The sequence below is a fragment of the Hippoglossus stenolepis genome, chromosome 15 (genome assembly GCF_022539355.2).
Source record: "Hippoglossus stenolepis isolate QCI-W04-F060 chromosome 15, HSTE1.2, whole genome shotgun sequence".
Taxonomy (NCBI): domain Eukaryota; kingdom Metazoa; phylum Chordata; class Actinopteri; order Pleuronectiformes; family Pleuronectidae; genus Hippoglossus; species Hippoglossus stenolepis.
Window position 1 is genome coordinate 21,933,682 of NC_061497.1, and position 16,399 is coordinate 21,950,080.

The 16,399-nt window shown below is 40.9% G+C and overlaps 1 protein-coding gene across 2 annotated transcripts in view; it reads right to left on the reverse strand.

Annotated features, from left to right (window-relative positions):
• The window catches only part of rad51d (RAD51 paralog D), a 16,804-nt gene extending 931 nt beyond the window's left edge, over nt 1-15,873 (reverse strand). For both annotated transcript variants that reach the window (XM_035178538.2, XM_035178539.2), the window contains exons 1-10: nt 15,536-15,873; nt 14,247-14,308; nt 10,108-10,226; nt 3,352-3,433; nt 3,004-3,138; nt 2,833-2,928; nt 2,605-2,698; nt 1,707-1,777; nt 1,074-1,241; nt 804-941 (exon numbers count right to left, since the gene is read on the reverse strand). In XM_035178538.2, coding sequence (XP_035034429.2) covers nt 846-941; nt 1,074-1,241; nt 1,707-1,777; nt 2,605-2,698; nt 2,833-2,928; nt 3,004-3,138; nt 3,352-3,433; nt 10,108-10,226; nt 14,247-14,308; nt 15,536-15,617 — 1,005 coding nt within the window. In that variant the 5' untranslated portion in view covers nt 15,618-15,873 and the 3' untranslated portion in view covers nt 804-845. The remainder of the gene's footprint in view (nt 1-803; nt 942-1,073; nt 1,242-1,706; nt 1,778-2,604; nt 2,699-2,832; nt 2,929-3,003; nt 3,139-3,351; nt 3,434-10,107; nt 10,227-14,246; nt 14,309-15,535) is intronic.
• Nucleotides 15,874-16,399: the final 526 nt, after the last annotated feature.

Genomic DNA, 16,399 nt, shown 5'->3' on the forward strand with positions numbered 1-16,399 from the left:
ATGAACTCCGGAGAATGTCCAGAAAATTGGATGTAGATATTTTCTGGAGTTTGTCTTTCACAGTCAGTTTTCTGGCTCCTCGTTCTCATCCTGAGATATTTGTATTCTTCCAGTTTCAAGTGTTAGAAACGTCGTGAACACGCCAACTTGATCGCTGTGAAAGTGTCTGGACTTCAGTGCCGGTCTGAAAGTCAGTGATGCAAGAAATAACCAACCCTCTGTTTGTGGAGTCATGTTCTCAAATGTACTAAAATCATATGAGAGGAATAAGTTGTTTTAAAATCCTTTTCTCCTCCTGAACCAAACATTTTTCACTTGGATTTGAAATCACGAGACTCTGGGTACAATCCAATGAGAGGCTACTGGAGCCTCTTGCATCTGAATGGCTTTCAAGGATAATTCAGATCTGCCTTACTTTTTCTTCCCGCGGACACTTCAGGCTATGACGTGGCTTAATTAAACCTTTGAATGTATTAAAGCTCCGAAGAAGCAAAATCCACTTGAACCTGCTCGGCTTCCCCCTGAAAGGCCTGAAAAGGAGAAAGGACTCGCTCGCCCCTACTTCCCTCCCTCCCTCCCTCTCAACGGGGGAAGAGAAATCTCATAAAAGTATTAATTCTGCTGCAGGCGACTGACGGAGCTTCTCAAAGGAGATTATACGACAGGTTCGTGATCTAAACGGGTCCATTTTCTAGTCTTTTTGATTTGAATAACGACCAAACAAATGATTAAATGTGTGCGAAGGGTTTCAAAGGCACATTTTCTTGCAAATTAGGTTCTTAAACAACCTTTTTTTTTTTTACCTTTGATGGGATGTTTTGTCAGAGGATTTTAATTGGCTCTCGTCAGGAATCGGTCTCGTCCCGTTTTCTCTTTCCAGAGGTTCCTTCTTTAGAGCGACTCCACCACTGCAAGTCGAACTGCTCTTTGATGAGACACGGCTGGGAAGACGAAAACAAACCTTTAAATCCTTCTCGCTTCTTATGAACATCTTGCTGACAGCGACTGTTGGAATTTATCAAATCAAACAGGAAGATTCCATCTCATTGAGACGCCCTGAGATCTGGTCGTACCCGTCTGGAGGACTTGATCAGCGTGGCCGAGCGCAGACTGGAGTGGCTCACAGCCCCGGCCTCCTCCAGCCGCTCCAGCAGCACTCTGGTTCTGGGGATGTGACCCCACGACGCGCCGAGGCCCGGCTGCACCTCGCCGCTGCCGCTCCTCGTCACGTGGTTGGTTACCTGCGGGCCCACACGCCATCGTGTTCTGTTATATGAGTCAGTGCAGTTTTCCACAGATAATAGAAGCGTTGGAAGAGAGGAAACAAAGTAGGACAAGCAGACTGTCCCACTTGTATTAAAATGGGACATCAAACAACCCGTCAAATTATCTTTATCTCACTTTCAATGACTTGATCTGAGTTGAAAGCTAATTTTCTTTGGAGCGTGTTTTCTATTGTGATTAGTTCTTTTTATACATAATTATAACCTGAAGTCAGACAAAGCTGTTTTTGTGTTACAACAAATTGTTAACCTTGTGTTTTCATCTTCTTGATTTAGTTTTCTTACCAAAACAAAAGGGAGAAGAAAAAGTAAAGTTTTCATTTGAGCTCTTAAAACAGAGGAAGTGTTGAAAAGGTCGACGGACGCTGCTCCAGATGCACTTTGCATCCGGAGCAGCACCAACACGTCGGGGGTCGTCCTTACTAAAGCTGCGATGTTGAAGTCCTTCGCCATCGTCTTCAGAACTCCGGCCACTTGTATCATCAACGACAACCCTGGAGGCACGAGAGGTTAGTCTGAGCACAGGACACTCTTCAAATCTCCGTCAGCAACTAAAGCTACAACAATATGTTGTTGTGATTATATTTCTGAATATTCTCAAGGTCGATTCACTTTGTTTTAGCCAGGAAATATTAGCATAACACACAAAACTAAGATGATAAACATAGTAAATCTGACCTGCTAATAAAACTACATATAAATCATACAAAAGGAAACAATATATACAAATCTTGACAGTACTCTTTTTAATTTGAAATGTTTTTAATTGAAAAATAATCTGCACTTCCTAGTTATTGTTATTATAATAGACAAATGTTAGGGTTTTGTTATAGCTACTGAATAATTTTCAGAAACTGGAAGTTGTTGCCTTTCAAACGAGGTTTCATACATAAAGTAGATTTAAAGAGGTTAAATCAGTATATCATTATATACATATTACAAAGTTTACCCTACTTAAAGCTCAGGAGGGAAATTAAAAATTCAAATTATTTACATATCGCCCGGCAGCAAGTTGCATCTCCAGGTTATTTTTGTAATCTCAGATTTCCCATCTGCTCAGAACGATAAAAGGTTCGCCCAGAGTGAAACCGACATTAGCATCCGATGTCGGTCACCGCCCCAGTCGCACTTTATATTTTGTTACTTTACGTAACAAAATACTTCAGTTCTTCAAGTTTCTGTACAAATAGTGTTGTGCCTTGAATGAGCGGGGAGCTTGTCGTTTCTTTTCTTTTCTTTTCTACAGATTCATGACGGGCGTTAGTAGTTTACAGGCTCAGGTGTAAACACGGCCTCAGGTATCAGCAGAGAGAGATATCACCTTCATTCTGTTTGCCTCCCAGCAGAGGAGAGATAACGGCTGACACCGAGTCCACAATCACCGCCTTTACCGAGCCGCCGCCGCCGCCTGATGCCTGGTAACAAAATATGACAAAATTACCATTACTCAAGGTTTGATTCGTCGATCACGAAAGGCCCCCCGAGGCACCGCAGGATTGCTGGTGTTGTATTTTAAGCAACAGAAACAAAAAAAAACCTGTGATCGAACCTGCTGAAGCCCGCCGCCGCTCAGCCCGTGCAGACAGTCGAGCAAGGAGAAGACGTCAAACGAGCGGAAGACGTGGATCCTCTGAAGAGCTTCCATCTGGGAAGGGACGGCGTCTCATTTCAGATTAGTTCACACCACATGTCGTGTAAATGTGTTCAAGGCTCCACTCACCTGCGCCTCGGTGTTGCTGGTTTCAGTTTGCAGCATCTGAAGCAGGCGGCTGGCGCTCAGCCCTCCTGTCGTATCGATGTATATTACACTCTGCTTCAGCCGGTGAGAAATGTGCACTGCGACACCGAAACACACCTAGAAGACATGACAGGCGTGTGTGTGTGGGGGGGGGGGTTGGTTAAAGATAGCAGGCGGCGAGCTGAACGATAACCACGCTAAAGAATTACCTCAGCATTATTTCAGCCGGGGGAACATTTTCTCATTCTATAGGAGAAGAGGGAATTCTAAAGAGTGAATTTATGCCAGTGGAATTATCAGTGATGGAGAGGGAAGGTAGGAAATGTTCACCTGAGATTTGCCACTTCCTGGGCCTCCTGACAGCTCTGTTATCTCCCCGGTATACAAGCCCGAATCCAGCAGTTTATCTAAGCTGCGAAGAAACAAGGTGCAATTCATTACTCACAGCTGCCACCGCGCGTAATAAACTATTAAGTCCGAGTGCATCTGCAGAGCCAACACAAGCTGCAGTTGGGTGAACACAACACACAAGCGGAGCCTGCGTCAACTTCCAGGCTCCTCGTTCGATGTCGGGCCAATTCCTAATTTCAGTTGCTATTTGATGGCGTCCTATCAAGCTCTGCCACCGGCTGCGTCTTTTAAACTGAATCCATCAAAATGGATGCTTTTTCCCATTCATCTGTTTCATCTGGGGTGCAGCCTGGACAGGTTGTCAGTCAATCACACGGCACAGGAGGAACATGGAACCTTGTCCAGACGATTAGCCATCAACATTCAGTCGGAGGTTTACTGTTCAGTTATCCTGTGAAATATCCTGTAGCTGTGAATCTGTCCTGAAACTCATGGAGACATAACTCAGGCTGTGGCGAGTTTTCTGGCGTTCGCGTCATGTCTGGATTGATCTGCAGTAAATAAATAAAACTGATTTATCATGTGACTGAAGTTTCACACACGCGGACAAATTGAAAACTCTACAAAAAGCTCTCGGACCTTCATGTAAGATTATTTGGTCAAACAGCTGCTACCAAGGTCAATTATTCCCTTTGACCCTCCGATATAAATCTGCTGTGTACTTCCTCTTTAACACCACTCTGTTCAATTAAATCCCATTTCACTAAGCATTTTTTATTACGTTCATCTATTTCTTGCAGCGTCGGAGGCTGCGCTCAATTATGAGAAAGTGTTCTGGAAGCTTCAGGCCGATGCACATCTGCAGCAGCCTCGTGCTCCAGCAGGAACAAGCCGAGACACTTAAAGTATCTTTATTGACAGGGATGGAGTGAGCGAGGAGAGGTCTGTGCTTTAGATCCATAACCTTGACAGTCTTGTTACGGCCTCTTTGTTGCTGCGCAGGTAAATCTTCCCCCAACTCCACCTCCAAACACCTCAGGTCATTTATACGTGACCTCTTCCACCCCACCCCCTCGGGTGTATCCACTCTTTTTATGTGTTCACACTGCAAGAAACTTGTGCAATAAATCACCAGAGGTCCATTAATTTCCTCCGGAGCTCGCTGAGCAGAGGCCGGACGGATGTGATGGTGTATTTGTGCTTAATAGAAGGATGTGGACGTTTCTCATTCTCCCTTCAGCAGCCAATAACGTTTTCTCTTCTTATCCGAACCTTCCCCCGATGATTCTGTTTAATGAACAATAGTTCACACAAACTGTTGTGAGCAAAACAATGATCCTGCCAAACAAAGTGCAAAGTGAGTGTCAGGTTTGTTTACAGGCTGTTAGGTCTTCTGAGCGGTTTGCAACTTTTCTTTGAAAGACTAAATGAACAAATACATCTTCGCTTGGAAAACTCTACCACTGGGACTCAGTACGCTCCAAAGGGAGTTAACTGGTTTTTTATTAATGTTGCCTAATCTGTGCTTAGTTTCTACAGTAGTTTAATAACTCTTCAACAACTTTGTTTCCCTGCTCTAACCTTCATTTGGAAAATATACTTTAGGAGCCAGTGGTTTAGCACCGTATTTAATTTTGGAAATATTTCTTAGAGGTTACGATATAAAACACAGCTGAGTTTCAGGGTTTCAGGTTTATGTTAACATATTTATTTCGCTCCTTGAAGCTCTAGATGAATGAACGCTGTCAGAACTGTTGTGATGATGCTTGAACCATCTGATCTTTCAGTATTGAAACGTCTTGATCACCTGACAAGTGATCTGCAGTTTGTGGAATTGCTTCGCCTGCCAACGTGATGATGGATGCGACGGCCTCACAGTTAAATCTATATGATCAAGGTCCTGGAGCCTGGATGTTATGCATCACCGGAGGCCGGCAGTCGGCTGATCGTGGTCCTCATCATCGTCCTCGGCCTGATTGTGAAGAGGAGAATTGGTGAGGAGTGATACTTGGGTTATTCTAGCCATCTGTGACAGTGGTGCAGAGAGAGGAGCAGCGTTGATGAAAACACCAGGTTTCTCTCTTGCAAGGGCTCAGCAGAGTGAAAGTGATTGTCCTTGAAAAGTCACCAATTCTGAATTCCCCATGGGCTGCACTCATCATGTGAGCTGAAAATACTGAGCAGTCCTTGGACCAAAGGTCTTCCTCTTAGAGGATGATTGGACTGAAAGCAGCGAAGAGGTTTTGTTGAGTGCTTCTTTCTTTAGACGGAAAGAACTTTGAAAGATAATTTTACATTCCTGTGTACAGAGATTCACCATCCAGGGCTTTGCCCACCCAGCGTTATCATTTAAAGACGACATATCACGTCACATTTCCAGGTCTTATTCAGCTTTGTATAATCTATAGATCAAAATACTCCATCTTCCATTGGCCTTTACTGCAGCCCCTCAGTTCAGCCTCTGTCAGAAAGTCAGTTGTACCCTTCGTCTCATTAAGGTCTTCCTCCCAGTGATCCCAGTCTTTTTCTGATTGACCAGCTTCTGGGAAGTGGCCCCTTAACTTTAAGTTCCTCAGCAGCGACGGCGACAGAGCGGACAGATGTTTGTAGGCATGTGTTCGATCTGACGTCACATCCGGGGCGAAGTCAAGGTCAAATTCCAGAAGACAGAAGTCTGTTGGACTGCAGGAAGCATTTTAACATGAATTCCCATCAAGTCGAATAGCTTTGACCTTGAATACCTGAGACATCTGACATGATATACACAAGATTTACACTTCTAATTCACAGAAATGTCAGAAAATGCAAAATCTCAAAAGGTTGATGAAAGTGAAAAAACTCCTGGATCCGCCCTCTTGAATAATCACGTCTCCCTTGGCCCAACCCCCCTCCCTTCCACCAAGGTTTAGGAAAAGTTGGTGAAGTAGTTTTATTTTTGCAGAATCCTGCTGACAGACAAACGAAAAACTTCCTCGGCAGAGCTAATGATTTAAAAAAAACAAAAAACAATCACAACAAGGTTGACGTGTCGTCTCTAAACAAATAATGGGGATCAGCAGCTTCTTAATTAAAGAGTCTGGTGTAACAGTGTCTGTTCATTTTAAGGCCGACTAATTAAAGCCACTAACACTGAGCTGCAGAGCTGAATTACTTCTTAGACGAGCATGAAGACAGGTTTTCAGTAACTTGTGTTTTTCACTTTTTCACAGTGAAACATCTCCACAGACGTTTTAACATGAAATTAAAGTCATATTGTGACAATATACTATCGCGTCATGACAAAATTAATCTGTAGGCGATAAACCACAATCAACCGTCATTATTCATCCTGCTCGTATGAAAAATGACCACGACAGCTTGGAGATCTGCTAATGTTTGTTTGGTTTTATGTTGTTTTTGTCTTGGCACATATTGTTTGACATTCTGAAAGGCTAAAAATAAATGAGATTCATCATCCATATTAATTATTGTGCAACGCTACTCGGAGATATTTGAAATTCAACTTGCATCTGTGGAGTTTGGAGATTTTTTCCCTGCAGCCAAACACAAAGACATAGATGCATCCTAAAATTTAAAAGGCAGCTACTGTTGTGTGCATAATAATGAAAATAGAGTTCAAGTATATTAAGAGTCCAGCAAAGGTTTAGGTTTTATTTTTATGATATAGCAGAAAGGTTTTCTTTGAGCTCTTTTCATTACCTTTTGACATTTCTATTAGCTGGGTTAAATAAAAGTAAAATAAAGTTCTTCTTATCGTTGTCTGGGATGAAGTTTCACATTTAGTGTGCAAATATCAAACAGCTTTGATAAGACAAAAGTGTGAACAGCCTTCAGGGCCGAGGGCTTCATGCAGGAAAAGTCTACACTTTACTGTCGTCAGTGAGAATGAGGATGGAAATGTTCATATTAAAATATTTGCATTATTTTCTTTCTTCTCTTCTCAAAGTGATAAAAAATACATCAGTTATCTGCCATATTACCTCTGAGAAGGAAGTTGTGTTTTCACAGTTTGTTAGTTTGTTCCAAGGATTATTAAAAACAACTACTCAGATTTCTGCCAAACTTAGTGGAGGGATGAGGCCTGAGGCCGAGAAGAAGAACCCATTAAACTTTGGTGCCATTGCAGATTTAGCTGTGGAATCCAGGAATTTATTTTCACGTTCACTTTAGATCATTGAATCACTTACTTTTCTCTGTTAGATATCAACCGTAAGAACCAGACGAGAGTACGATTGTTCGGCCTCAGTGGAGGGATGAGCCGAGGTTGTTATGTTTTCCATAATAATTAGCTTCTATCCAACAGAGAAAACTAGTTTTACACTCAGAATTAGTTAGTAAGGAGAGCAGGAAGTATCCTATTATGCATCAAGAGCGTCTACTCTGCAAAAATACTTGACACATTATACAGTCTAATAGGCACAGATGGTATAAATTAATGCAGTCTCATGAAAGTCCTCCACTATCTCCTGCCTACATGGAAAATATAATGTTCACATTCATTGAAAGTGTTTTATGCATATTTTGTGCATTAAATATACTAAATATTAGATTAAAATATTAGTTTAACTTTAACAGCATCAGCAGCCTGACTCTACAGCTTCTACCTCACCCTACAGCTGAAGTAACATCCCTCATGTAACATGCAATCTTCATGGAGGCAGGATTTATTGCAGGTGTCTTTATTAAGGCAGGTGTCCCTAATAAACTGACACTTCACATTTCATTACACCGTCCCTGCATAAACCAAACACCATGGAGACTGTACAAAGTGAAGCTGTGCACAGCAAACAGCCTCATTCATCACTTCTCCTTTTCACCAGGAGAGCGCAGCCAAGACACACACACACACACACACACACACACACACACACACACACACACACACACACACACACACACACACACACACACACACACACACACACACACACACACACACACACACACACACACACACACACACACTCAGCTTCACTCCACACGGCTGATTCACTTTCCAACCACTAATCCAAGGCACTGACTAATTCATGAAAACCACTTATAAGAAACACCTGTGCTCATTAATTATGCTCAAGCAGCCAGTTTAACTGGAGAAAAGGTGGCGTCATATAAACCAAACCACGCTGGGCCATTTCACAGATCTGTCCAGAGCAGCCGCCGTCCTCTGCCAGAGAATGTTTCTCCTCTGAAAGTGGAATGATTTGTTATGTGCGGCGCTTTGTGCTACGACTGTGTACAGATGACTCAACTTTGAGATGCCAGCAAACACCTACCACTGCTCCTGAGAGGCCGGGTCTCAGTTTTGCAGGTTAAAGGTGAACTACTGCTGTGACACAAGCTGAGAGCGGTGGGAGTTTTTATCTGTTAAGCCTTTAAATGAAATGTACAGCAGGCGGTGCGGTGGTCGAGTGGTTAATACGGTCAGGAGGTTCCTGGGCTCTAACCATCGACTGTAAATTAAGATGGACAACGTGTCCCCACTTGTGTTCACTATCCAGAAATGAAGCTGAAATACCCTGGATATGAACGCTGCCATCTTGTGCCGCTGAAGTTTGGACTCTGTGCAGTAGTAATCGAGTATCGAGGTCCCTCCCACAAATGTGCTCGACCAATCGTGATTCAGTCTCAGCTGTCAATCACGTCGTTTTAACCACATTTTTAAAGCGTCATATCAGTTCAAACCAAAACAAACATCAATGTGATGAGAACCTAAATGACCTACAAGATGAAACCATCTTTGTTTGTAAAAAATGTATTTAACGTGAAATTTGACTTGTTATTGTTGTCCATCTACACCCAACCACCAGGGGGCGATAAAGAGGCTTTTGGCTGTATTTTTGAGGAGCTGTCATGACGTCCATCTTTATTTACAGTCTAAGGTTTGAACCTGAAGACTGGCCTGTTAATCAGAGACTCTAATTGTCAGCCCTGGGATAAAAAGGGCGACCTGTTCAGGGTGGACCCGCCTCTCGCCAAACGTCAGCTGGGATTGGCTCAAACCCCCCCCCCGAGAATAAGCGATTTTGAGTTATAGTCAATGTTATTTGTTGTTTTTAGCGTAGTGTGTTTCGCTGAAGGCAAATTAAAACACAGCAAAACAAAAACAACCAGCACAGAAGTCTAAATCTTTAGCTGCTCAAATGTTTCCTCAGTGGCCGGACCGGAGCCCACAGACCTTTTCTAAGACATCATTGTTCTGCTGTATTTTTAACTACGGCCTCCAGTGCTCCTGATGCACATCCCACCGGCGCAGCTCAATGCAAATTAGATTCTAACAACACCGAGAAGATTTTAGTTTGATAAGAAAAGGGATCGATGCCGAGGTTTCTGGTTACGAACATCTTTGGTAATGTATGATACTATTGATTCTGTTTGTGAGGCTGAAGAGCGACAGCTGCAAACATAATGGAGCCGTCCCCTGCTCTAGTTTAACCATCGTGTCCTTTCATTTTACAAAAAACATCCCAAAACATCACCACTACCACTAATTACACTGCCGGAGAAGCCAGTGTTTGCTTTAACAAGCACCACGACAGACGCGTTCGCCTCTCAACTGAACTCAGGGAAGTGTTTTTTAATCCAATATGTGGAGAGCTGTCCTCAGGAATACATATTTGATTTTTGGAGCCGAACCCTCCTTTAAGCTCCTGTGGCACTGGGCCCAAGGTTTTATGCCCCGGTTCCCCCTGAATGACAAAGCACTGCACTCTGCTGTGTTTGCAGAATTGTTGTTACCTGGGATTTCCAGTGGAGAGGATGGCTGTTGAGCTCAATAGTTCCTCGTAGAGATCAGCGCCTGACACGGGGAAAGCGGTGTGCTGGGCCAGCAGCACTCGGCGGATGGCAAACAGGGCCTGTAATGGGAGAACGACAGCGGTTGAGGCTCATGGATCATGGATCCTGCTGCGTGGATCAGACACGACACATGTACGGACGCAGCTCGGCCCGCGCTGCCAGATCAGGTCGTTTTCTGTCCAGCTGGGCCATTGTGTTCATAATCCAGAGGTAGCAGGTGACATGTTGGCTTGTTTGGATGTGATTAGGAGGATTTTTGTAATAATGTCTCCATGTCCACGCTGCCGGTGCTCTCACATATTATTCAGTGAACATGAAGGTACTGGAACTACACTGTAAAAAAACTGTCTCTGCTTAGGTTTCACATCAAAGCCTTCATTTTGGGTAAAGATTATATAATATCTTTACAAAACTAATAATCATTTTGGCTATTGATTGATTGACTCATTTGTATTTGTACAGTATCTTCCAGAAATCAGTGAAAATTGTCTCTCGTTTGTTTTGTCTTTCTTTTCTCTTGTATTAAAGGAAATAGAACATTTAACTGTTTATAACTTCAATGTTTATTGTTGTTGTTGTTACCTTTGTTTGTGTATCTTAAAATACTGTCTTTTTATTCCAAATATGATCAATTATTCAATGCTATTAAACAAATCTGTTTGATGTGATTGTTTTACAACTCGAGTGATGACTCAATCATCAAATTTGATATTGGTGAATATTTCGATCGATTAGTAAAAGTATTTCCTTTCTTTTAACCTTGGCTTCCAAAACAAGGGAAGAAAGTTAATTTACTAGTTTTTGTAGCTGGCATTGTTTTAATGTTGAGTAGAGACGGAGTAAAAGTCTCCTCCAGGATGCGAATGCTGGCATGAATATTGCATCCAGTCAGATGTGGTGTGAGGCATCTAGCCAATCCTCCAGGCATCTAAAACCACACTGTGTCATTAGCTCGTGGGTTCTGATATCAGTGTAATATACCTTGCATCAGCTTTTCATTGTTCTTTGTCTCCTAATTGTTTGCCAATGTGAAAACTTTTACTTTACAGAATAAACAATCCAGAAACAATTTGCACTTTGCACAGATAAAGATTTTTATTTTCTAGATTCAAGTTCTACACATTTGGTTTTATTCATTTTTAAAGTAAATGTTACGATTAGACTGTACATCATCAAGCCTCAATTACATTACTTTGTCATAAGGGTTTGATAATAACATGTTAAATATATATATCAGCCGATGTATTAATATATTTTACTCCCTAACGTTGGTGTCAGTCCCCAGTATCGGTAAAGCTTTAGCTATCACAGTAAAACTAGCGTGAACATATGCCACCCACGGCCCTGCACCACTTCGGTGGCTGTCTATCACCTGAAATGTTTTTAAAATAAAGAGCATTTTGCTTCATTTCAAATCTCTAAAGGAAGAAAACAACTTAATGAGACGTAGCTGCACGACCAGAGGGATCACGCCTGCTACAAGCAAATAAACGAGCAGCCAATCTGGATCTGGATCTTACACCAGACATCAGCCTTCTACACGATTACTATACGTTCTCCAACCAGGCCGGGCTGTGACGTTTTGTGTTGAAAGTGATCAAAGAACACTTAGTGCTGTTTAGCACACTTCCTTTCTGATTAGTCTCTTCCTCCCGGGCAGAGAGGATTTCCTGAGTCCAACAACAGAAATGTATTTATTGAAATGAGGCAAATCTGTTGGGTCTCAATTAGTGGGTATTTTTCGGCGCTCCACTTTAGTTTGTGGCCTCACAACACGTCTCTGCTTTCATTTTAAAACCTCGCCTTGCCCAGCTTTAATTGAACTGTAGGAGGCTGCATCAGTCGTAAAAGTGTCGGTGCAGATGACCCCGGCATTGACCTCCTTCCCCGTTGTGTGCTCGAAACAATGGTTCAAATCAACAGCGGGAGTCTGACCGAGCAGAGGGAGGCGGGGTATCGGCTCAGGGGAAGCCTGCGGGCGGAACAGGCAGGTCAGGAACACTGGGCTCAGTCAATTGGATGAATGTAAACCTGCTACAGGCGGTGAATTAAAGAAAGAAGAATATTCACAAAACACACAATGATCTCATAGGAGGAGAGCGGTCTCAATCTGTGGTGCTTTCTTTAACAACGGAAAATTCACATCAACTCCTGCAACTAAAATATGGAAAAGAAAATATGCGGTGACAGGAGTTCTCTCATAAATCTCTTTCATAATAAATTAGCCATTTAATCTGTTGAGATTTCATAATCAATTTTCTATCAATGTCCAGGTTACATGTATCGACCATGGAGCCTGTGTTAGTGACTTAAAAGGTGACAAATTATGTATTTTGCCCACGAAGGGATTAACTTGTACCTACATTTTTAATCTCTACAGGGAGATAAAGACATGTAGAGAGAATAAAAAGATTAAAAGAGTATGGAGACAGTATGATGTGTTCCACACTTGTAATAAATCAGTTATTTAATCTCTTGGGATCTGTAAATTAATTCCTTATACTCATCCTCATTCATTCTTATGTAACAATAATATGTGGGTTGCCTTCTACACCTCTGTCCACCCACACAATTATTTTCTGATATACTTTTGTCTTCCTGCACCTTCTTCCTGATTATCTGCACTTTTGTTTCACAGATGAAGTTTGGTAGAAATCACTTTTTATGAGATTTAAAGAAATGTGGTTTCCAAGTATCTGCCCATGAGGTCAGAACTGAGTTTGACACTTTTTTAATTCATGGTTTCTGCTTTTTCTTCATGGTTCTCACTGAGGAATAATTTAGAGCTGAAAGAAGCTGCTTCTCTTTCAAACCGATAATGAAGGACTCTGAGCCAATAAGGAGATTTTTCTATTGTTTATCATTTACTGTGTGTAAACTACTATATATAAAATACCACTTTTCATTCGCCATGTGGAAGATTTATCTTTAAACCTTCACTAGTCTGTGCAAAACTTTGAATACTTAACTCAGTCGTCACATAGTTTCAGTTTCTTAACTGTACATTTGTACTCAGAAATAACTTGAGTAATTGATCCGATTGGGCTTTGATTTCTCTTTCAGCTCAGCAGACGTAAAGTTTTATCTCAAAGTTTTCTTGGTCTTCGTGATCTTATCTCGACATCTGAGATTTCTGACATTTACAACAGAGGAGGTCAGAGAACTCATAAGCTTTGGAAATGTCAACCCAACATGTCGATTAAGGCCTAATAAGTTATTAAAGGTCTGAGTGTTTATTCACATTTGCACTTGCAACAATAATTATTATTTTTTCAGTTTTAAGTTAATGTTGTAAAAATAACAAGTTTTCTATTTGCCGCAGGGTTTGCATTTACTTCATTTTACATGACAACATTTTTTTTTTTTTTTTTAAATGTGCAATTTTCCCAGGAGGAGCTAAACTTGTGCCTCCATCTGTTCTCTACAGGAAAAAGAAGAAATTATAAAAAAAATACAATAAAATATACAGAAAAGAACAGGAAGCAAATGTGATCTTCAACCTTGAATTGAACGTCTGCTGTGAAACAATTTCGCCTGGCTTCTCAACCACCTGACCTGGCTTTCCAAGGGTATGTATAACAAGCCCTGTGGGAGGTCTGCTTACATTAAGCATGGCTCTGTTTTTTTAATTATAGGCCACCTAATATAACCCACTTACACAATGAGAAGCTCATGCTGCATGTGGGTGGAAGTGTCTCAGAACAACGTGATGCTGGTCAGGGCCTGAACCTCCCACTCTCCTCCGTTTGTGCCAAGTATAAAAATGTGGGTGTCTTTTATTTTCACTTAATTTTCTTTTTTCTAACAGCGCAAACGAAAACTATGAATGTGATTTATTTAAAGGGAAGTAATGAAGTTTGTCCTGAGTGATTAGCTGTTGCTATGTTGAAGGGACTTGAATGAAGCAGCTCTATACTGTTGCATGTTTAGTTTATTGGACAGCTCGTGCATTTCCTGCGTGTGTAGAATCGAATCTGGCAACATTCATTCTCAGGATGTTTACTCTGACATGCAGAGTTTTCAGGGTCCTTTGCCTCAGTAACCGAGCACCGTGTTTAATTCATGTACGGTTTAAATACCTTATACGACGCGGAACATTTCTGAGCCAGCTCCTCAATGTCGGAGGAGACCAGGTCCTCCACTGTGGAAACAAGAAACAAAGTTTACTCCTGTTCAGACTGTACACTTCATAGACTGTTTATAAAGATGGACGACAGGACAGCTCCCAAAATTGAAGGCGTCTCAATCCCCCTCTCGAATATGAGCTTTTATAGGTACTGATTGGCAAAGGGCATGGATATTACTGTATATATATTCTGTATAAGCTGTAAGATTAAAGAACTACACATTACAATTGTACACAATATACACCCAACAAATCTCTTTCCAAATTCTTTGCAATGATGCTCCAGAATCCTTAAGGCATCTTCTTTACCATTTTATATGTTCAGTTACTTTTTGGACTCGATTGAAGGTTTAAATATTGTGTAAAACTGATCATAATATTGAAATTGATTAACAAAAAAAAGTATTCACATGTTTTAAATAAACAAAACATTGAATTCAGCCTAAACTTATCATTCTATTTGGTAAATTTTGCTGACATAAATTCAGAGTAACCAAACTTACTCCCAACGACACAGGTTTTTTTACGTGAATTAAAGGACGATATTAAAACTATCAAACTTATAAACAAAAAATAGTAATAAAACTGTCGATGGAATAAGAGGAAAGATATATTTCATTTTCATAATCGCTTGTTAAGGAAATCTATACATTTCTGTTTCTGTTCTTTTACTATTATTTTGTTTATTTATGTGCACATATGTTTGATTCATTGAGCAGTGTCTTTCAATGTTTTTTCAATAAAACATAATAAATCAAAACATAAAATGTCTTTATAGTGGGAGGAAGAGGAGGTTTGTATTGACAGGCGATGGTGCAGCTCTGAAACTCTTAATGAGCTTTTCACACTTGTCTCCTGTTTATGGGCTTATTGTTGTTATATTATATTTAGTACTTTAATGTGTGTTCTGGTGCTTTATTGCAATTTACTGCCATTTCAACTCTTTGTATCTGTTTTATTGTTACTTAGCTCCATGTGCAATTTGGGATCAATAAACTACATCTATCTATCCATCCATCTATTTATCCATCTATGGCACATATATTAATATCCTTCATATGTAATGTGTAACTTCCTCTCTTGGCTGATCTTGTCCTTTAAGTCTCCATCTGTCTCCTCATCACTGAACTTTCTCTCTAGTTGCTTGTGTTCTCTGTCCTTCACCACGACACCTCAGCTGATCCCTGGTGAGATGAAGACCTCCCTGACAACCTACTGACAGACACAGACACGTCAACTGACCTGTTTTGACGTCGGCAGCTCGCAGGTCTCGTATTAAATCCTCCTCCAGTCCAGGACACATCCCAGCTCTCAGCACCACCATGGTCTGACTCCTGCTAGCTAACAGCTAACAGCTAACACTTGTTTGTGTGTGTGTGTTAGCTTAGCGGCTAACCTGCGCAGCTAACTTCGTCCACCCGTCGTTAGTTTGTATGAACGACTTTTCCTCTGCGTCAGAACTTTAGACTCAACCTAACTTTAGTCTTTATTAAACTTTAAACGATGTTAATGTCGCTACAACAAGTTCAACTCTGTGTGAACGTAAACAGGAGGATGTAAACAAACATGCGCCTCCGGCTTGCCGTAGTGAAGTGTGAACGCAGTGGTGTCTGGGTAATGTAGTTTACTGCTCCAAATATGCATTGTATGTATTGAATACTGTATATCTCTATTTCACTTTCTGCATTAAATTATAATCGATTATTGATCATTGTTAACTTTCAATTTGTGCCATCGTTTAATTTCTTTATTGTTTCTCTTATATTCACATTTGAAAACCTACGAGCACAAAAGTCTGGGACTACAAACTCACTCAGGATTCATTTCATACACATTTTCCATCTGTGCAATTTCAGTATCACACACGTGCGACCCCATTACAATATATTAATCAGGTTATCATTGTATATATTATTTTCTTTGTTTTTTTGTATGTTTACTTAATTATTACCTTTACTGAAAGTCTATTTGTATCCCCTCTGCTTCTGTAACACAGAACATGTCTCTATAATTTAATTCAATACAATTTTATTTGTATAGCGCCACAACACAACATACATTAATAATAATGCGGTATTCAAGGTATTCAATTCAGTTCAATTGTAA